The sequence below is a fragment of the Beauveria bassiana genome (genome assembly GCF_000280675.1).
Source record: "Beauveria bassiana ARSEF 2860 unplaced genomic scaffold BBA_S00101, whole genome shotgun sequence".
In the NCBI taxonomy this organism is placed as follows: domain Eukaryota; kingdom Fungi; phylum Ascomycota; class Sordariomycetes; order Hypocreales; family Cordycipitaceae; genus Beauveria; species Beauveria bassiana.
In genome coordinates, this window is record NW_007930936.1 from 1 (window position 1) to 5,831 (window position 5,831).

The 5,831-nt window shown below is 51.6% G+C and overlaps 3 protein-coding genes across 3 annotated transcripts; 1 reads left to right on the forward strand and 2 right to left on the reverse strand.

Moving 5' to 3' along the window:
• Nucleotides 1-154: 154 nt before the first annotated feature.
• BBA_10215 (uncharacterized protein) lies at nt 155-1,227 on the reverse strand (the record flags this gene model as incomplete). The annotated part of the gene is made up of 2 exons (XM_008605312.1): nt 155-597; nt 882-1,227. The coding sequence occupies 2 exons, from the start codon at nt 1,225-1,227 to the stop codon at nt 155-157; spliced, it is 789 nt and encodes a 262-aa protein (XP_008603534.1).
• A 579-nt stretch (nt 1,228-1,806) lies between these two features.
• Nucleotides 1,807-2,787, reverse strand: BBA_10216 (uncharacterized protein; the record flags this gene model as incomplete). Its single annotated transcript, XM_008605313.1, has 2 exons — nt 1,807-2,451; nt 2,500-2,787. The coding sequence occupies 2 exons, from the start codon at nt 2,785-2,787 to the stop codon at nt 1,807-1,809; spliced, it is 933 nt and encodes a 310-aa protein (XP_008603535.1).
• A 1,643-nt stretch (nt 2,788-4,430) lies between these two features.
• Nucleotides 4,431-5,793, forward strand: BBA_10217 (uncharacterized protein; the record flags this gene model as incomplete). The annotated part of the gene is made up of 3 exons (XM_008605314.1): nt 4,431-5,248; nt 5,293-5,442; nt 5,652-5,793. The coding sequence occupies 3 exons, from the start codon at nt 4,431-4,433 to the stop codon at nt 5,791-5,793; spliced, it is 1,110 nt and encodes a 369-aa protein (XP_008603536.1).
• Between the last annotated feature and the right edge of the window lie 38 nt (nt 5,794-5,831).

The window sequence follows — 5,831 nt, forward strand, 5'->3', positions numbered from 1 at the left end:
TTTCTGCCCATGTTGTCCATATACACATCATGTCCGAATTGTGGCGGGAGGGGCTGCGGAGCCTTAATAATACCATTCTGATAATATGATCCGAAGCTTGCTGTCGGTGATTGATGATATACGACGATTTGTGACGGCGGCAAGGTTGATGATTTCAGATAGGGTGAGTCGTTTCCTGCCAAGAGAGTGCTGGTGGAGGCCGGTGATGAAAAGAATCGACGCTGCAGCAATCGCTTAGAACTTTGGCTCGATGTCTGTGTAACAGCGACGGCTGAAGGTGAATCACCTCATGATCAATACTTGCCACTTCCACAGTTGTTGCTGACTGTTTGCCTTCTTTGAGGGGCCAGAAGAATTTGATATAACCATTGACTATACCATTGGACGGCCTAGAAAATGTCTTAAGATGGAATTTGTGACCAAACGAGTCGATACAGTCATGAAATGGGCTGGTAATGGGTTGCGACTGCTGAGAAGACGGTAATTGTATCGAGGGAGGGGGCGCCGGCGCAGGTTGCCATAACTGTTGCCCTTCGACAGCAAACGTAACATACTGCGGCTGCAACTGAAACGTGTCTGCGGAATTTAGAGCGAAATCTGCACACAAGAGTAATCAGCTTCAAAGTTTTAGGTAGGGCCTCTCCGTGGCCAGGGAAAAAGGCCTGTGGCTGCGGAAGGCAGACAGGTCGACTTTCTCGTGCGCGCCTTTTAGGCAGTCGTCAATCGACGAAGCCAGATCAAACCAGCTTGTGGGAAAAGGGGGCGGGTGAGAACGTCTGGCTGATCAAGTGAAGCTGCTTATTGACAGACGCACGGGAAGGCCGATTGAGGTAATAAAAAGGGGCAGGAATTTGCACAGGTAGCAGGTTTGACAGACATACTTGTGTCCCACGGAGCTGGAGGCATGTAATTGCTCACGATCTCCCCACCGATAAAGCCAGGGCTCTGGCCTGGTGTAACCAAGCCGTGGTTGAATAAGGCCGACTCGACGGGGCTGCTCTGGACGTTGGTGCTCATGGCAGTGGCGCCCGGATCGCCGTGCTCAACAACGGATGAAGCCGGCCGAATGGAGTGGCTGCGCAGGGTCATGGCATGCTGCTGCGAATTAGAAGAGTCGTCGACGTTTTGCATGTTCAACTGATATGTCTGCCGGCTAATCTTGGGGAAGGAGGCTTCGACCTGAGGCGTGGACAGGCCGGGAGCATTGTCGTAGACGGGCCTAAACATGGCAGGCTGGGTAGGAGCGCAAGAAGCATCACGTATGTCGGAGGAGGAGGATGTCGGATAGGCAAGGCCACCAGATTGAAATAAGATGTGGGGTTTATTTGGAATCAGATGAGATATGAGCGCGGGAAAATGATAGCTACTGGCAGACCCTGCTGATTGTGGCAGAGAATGTGCAGGGTCTATTGTTTCGAGTGGTTTTTCAAGAGGCCGATCAAAGCTAGATATGAGCAGCTGCACACATCTCTTGCACGCGGGGCAGCCACAACGGCCTGCCTCACACCACTGCAGCAGGGACGTAGCCCGCTAGAACGGTAAAAGGCCCGTGCAGCTCCTCTGCCGAGAGTGAATGTGCAGCCATTGAAACTAGCAGTGCGCCACAGTCCGCGCATGGGTACTCGTATGCAGATTCATGCCGGGCTGCATCTTGCTAGTCCACCCAGCTCGAGTTCCGAAGCTGCCATGGGACAGAACCATGTTGCGTTCGTACACACCGTCCGAAGTGTTCATAAAGAAGATAATATAGCACCTGGAGCTATCGTATCGTTGGGATTTGCTGCATATATCTCCGAGGCAACTTCGCTAAATTGGGGCTCCGCCAATGGAGAGCGACGATTCAGTTCTCAAGGTCTCCCTCGAGATGCAGGCTGAGAGCTTGATATCTCTTGAGATGATGTTCGCAAAGCCAGTCTCGGTAAAATCTGACACAATTTCGTAGCGCTCACGCGCCGGGAGAGACGGGAGATCTGTCCCGCTGAGCTCATTTGGTTGGCGAACCTTGGCTTGATTGTGTACACCTTGCCTGATTTGCTCTTGGAGCTTGATTCCCTCCGCCTTGGCGGCCCTCAATTGTTTCTCAGCATACACAACCGTAAGCGCCAGTTCAAGAAGGAGAATGAAACATTGCTCGTGGAAATAAAATGGAGGCGTCACCGTCACATTCAGAACCGAAAATATGCCTAGCGCAGCAGTCAACGTCCCAGCGAGCGCATTCATCAGACCAAGCATAAGACAGCAACGTCGACTCCAAGGCTGCTTGCATGTTCGGATCGATTGCATGAAAAAAGCAGCCGCACAAGTCAAGTAAATCCAGCCCGAAAAGGCCCATAGCGCAGCATACCGCTTTTGCCAGACACTGACCCCGACCCAGACTACTGGCAAAATTAATATGCAGGCATAGTACGCGATGAGCGTCTGTGGACGTAGAGCTTGATTGAAGACATGCAGCTGTGATTGTCAGCCTAGATAGCTATACGGTCGTAAAGAGCGGCATACCTTGGAGACAATGAGACACAAGACCATTATTGCTTTCCAGATGACGCTGGGAACGCGCGCCGGCGAGTCGCGGCTGCATGCGATACCAAACCACGATGAGCATAGTATGCTACCAATGACGAAAATGGACAAGAGGACGAGAGAGATGTGGCAGTACCACTTCTCCCCGCTAGGCTTGGTCTTGAGGTGACGCCAGCGCTGATGAATGATAGCGATATACAAGAGGATGCCAAGCACACAGATAACACCATTTTCAATGGCGTCTACTTCTGCGTCAAACTGCTCCATGTTGAGTGGCGGTAAGGTCTGCACGAAAGGCCATTTCTGCCTCCGGATCGCTCTCGTACTATATAGGAATGTCCCTGGCCCCGGGCCGTTCAGTCAAATGTGTGCTGGCCTACGGAGGAAGAATCGAAAAGTATTATCTCTCAGGGATTTGACCTCTATTTACTCGACAAGGGGGCCTGGCCTCTAAATTCATGACTTCCACCCGTCATAGCAGAATCCCTCTGACAAGGTGTGAGTACGTTGTCTTACCTTTCACCAGCATCGTAACTAGAATTTGATCGTAGCTGGTAGGGATGAATCCCTGGTGTATGTATGATCATTTCTTATTTAGGTTGATGGCGTTTATTCCCTGTAGGAGACGACTTCTGATTCCTTCCTCCGTAAGTCAAACAGCTCTTACGCAGCATCTCTGTCGTCTGTACGCTCCTGTGTCAATACTTTAGAAGGCCCGACTGCGGCCGCTGATGGGTAGCTATCTCTGCGGCCTGGAGTTTCTCGAGATGCTGCTGGGGGCTGTCAACGCCGCGGCTGACTTTGTCCAACGCCATCTCCTTGACCCCTCTTTGCCAGAATTAACAGACCATTTCTCCACAACTCTACTGACCCATACGAGCCTCAAAGGAAAAGAAACGGATCATGAGCTAGCGAGCTCGCAAAGACGCTGAGGAATTGTAGAGGAGAAAATGTTACGGTCAATTAAGCCCTTTATTAAATGTCCCAAAAGTATCATCAATCAATCTCATCATTCCAATCAATCCCATTATGTCCTACCGGTAGCACACATGTTGATCTCAGCATCCCCAAAGCCCTCATAGCAGACTAGCATTAAGCACAATTGAGGCAGACCCAGAATTGCTCCGTTGGTGACCGGAAGAGATGGAGAGGCTCGCTGGGAACTACGGAGGGGTGGTGTCGCGAATCTATGTAGGTAGGCTCGCAGTCCCCGCGCCCCACAAGTGACAAAAAAAGAGTATAAACAGCGAGAGTAAATATGTAATGTAAACTTTTATTCGCTATATTTGCCCTTCTACTCGTTATATATACCCCACCGATCCGGGGACATGTCGGCCGCGATAGTGGAGAGCCAAGAGCCCCTCAGGTCCGTGCTTTTGCGCTGGCCTAGTATGCTACGGGTACTCGGCTGTAGCTATACGTTTTGGGGCTAGCGCGACGCACCTGATGATCCCACGGCGTGTCGATTGGTGCAGATCCCTGTGAGTGGCTTGGACTCTACTCATATGAAAGACTGCCGAGTACATAGTCCGTGGAGTAAACAAATTGGGGGTGGTGGCAGGGGTCTGATTTTTCAGATTTATCCGAAAAATCAGACCCCTGTCACAGCTAAGGACGACTCTGTCGTAATCTTGTGCTCCCTGCCAACCAGGAACTAAACCCAGTCATTATCGCAGCTGCAAAACTTGGAATCAGCATTGAATATGGCCTGTGCCCAATTCGTTGACTGGAATTCCCCAGAAAGCGTGCCGGTTTTTATTCAAACAATTTGGCCACGCCTGACAGATGAGAACAAGCGGAGAGTACATCATCAGCTTCGCCCTTTTCTTCCTAGTACTGCTGCAGTGCCAACACAGGAGAACATTGGGTCAACCAGACAGACAGCCACCTCCTTGCCTAGAATACAGCCCATGAGCGCATCGCCGACACCCCCTCACCAACAAGGTTCATCTCAAGAGCCGGCGGAAGCGATCATCACTCCAAAGTTGCCCCTCGAAAAGCCGATCCTCGCCTCAAAGCTTTACAATTCGTCGAGAAGAACATTCCGGCGACTACCCCGCGCTTCAGGGCTGTCCGAACCGTCGGTGACCACCAGTCAGCGAACATGCTCACAACGATCCAGCCGGATTGTTGCGAGACCACCTGGTGGCCGGTTGCCCTCAGAAGACCTGACAAAAAACCTGCCTAACCCCCCTGAAGTCACGCTCGAGGAGCTATGTCAATATTCGAGAAAGCCCCTTCTGTCGCCGTTCATTGTCCAAGATATCTCAGGACTCGCGCGGCAGCTTCCTGAACCTTATTCTCAGCCGCTATTTTCTGCTGCGAGTGATGCCACAAAGAAACAGGTGCTCGAACACGCTCAGGCTTTTTTCAGCAAACGTGGTCGCAGCTTGCAAGAGTGCAAGAATATTGTCGAAAAGCAACAGGATGACAAGTCATCAGTGGCCGCAACTATCAAAGCGTTGCGCATCCACAGCATGGTCTTTCCATGCTTGCGGGATCATTTAGTCGAGGGCACCAAGCACATGCCGTTGCGCACGAGGCTGTTGCCACTCAGAGCAAAGCTTGTGATGGCCAAGGCACGGCACCGGTTCTGTCCTGGCATGACGCGAAGCGATGTCATTAAGGAGGTCACAGAGGAGTTGGATTATGGAGGGAAATACATCTCCTTAAAAGAGGCCTTCTCGATGGGCACAATTACCAGGCTCAATCATAAATGCTCATCTAGGTTAGTCTATCGATCTCTGATGGTGAATAAAACTGAGCGAATAGGTACGAGGGTCGCAAGCCAACTAAAGAGCTTGAGAGTGACTTGGAAGGCGAAGGCGCTAAACCAAGCAAGCAGCTAGAGGATCTTGCTGGCAACGGCGAACTCAATGCGGAGGTTTGGCTCGAGATCTACTCCGGGGGCTATTTCTTGTGGTCACTCTATCATCATCATCTTGCTTTGTTCCCGGATGGGTGCGGTGGGCAGAATTGTTCTTGGAGTGTAGTGAGGCTGCACAACGACCAGCAGCCTCCAAGTCCTAACCCCGAAACGTTCGGAAACGAGAGCACCGCGTCGCCTATGACTTCACTGGATACCACTGCACCGGGAAAACATAACATGGCGCTACCCACTACCGCCCTAGCAAAGGAGGCCTCGTTGTGGCAATTCTTTTCTCGATCGGGGAAAAGGCCGAGCTCCAGCGACGATTGGCCCGCTTCTACGAAAAAGCAACAGAACGCAGCGAATTCCAGACCAATGGACGCAAATTCCGAGGCACAGCTTGATACAGGCACAACTGGCGACGCAACACACGACTCGTGCT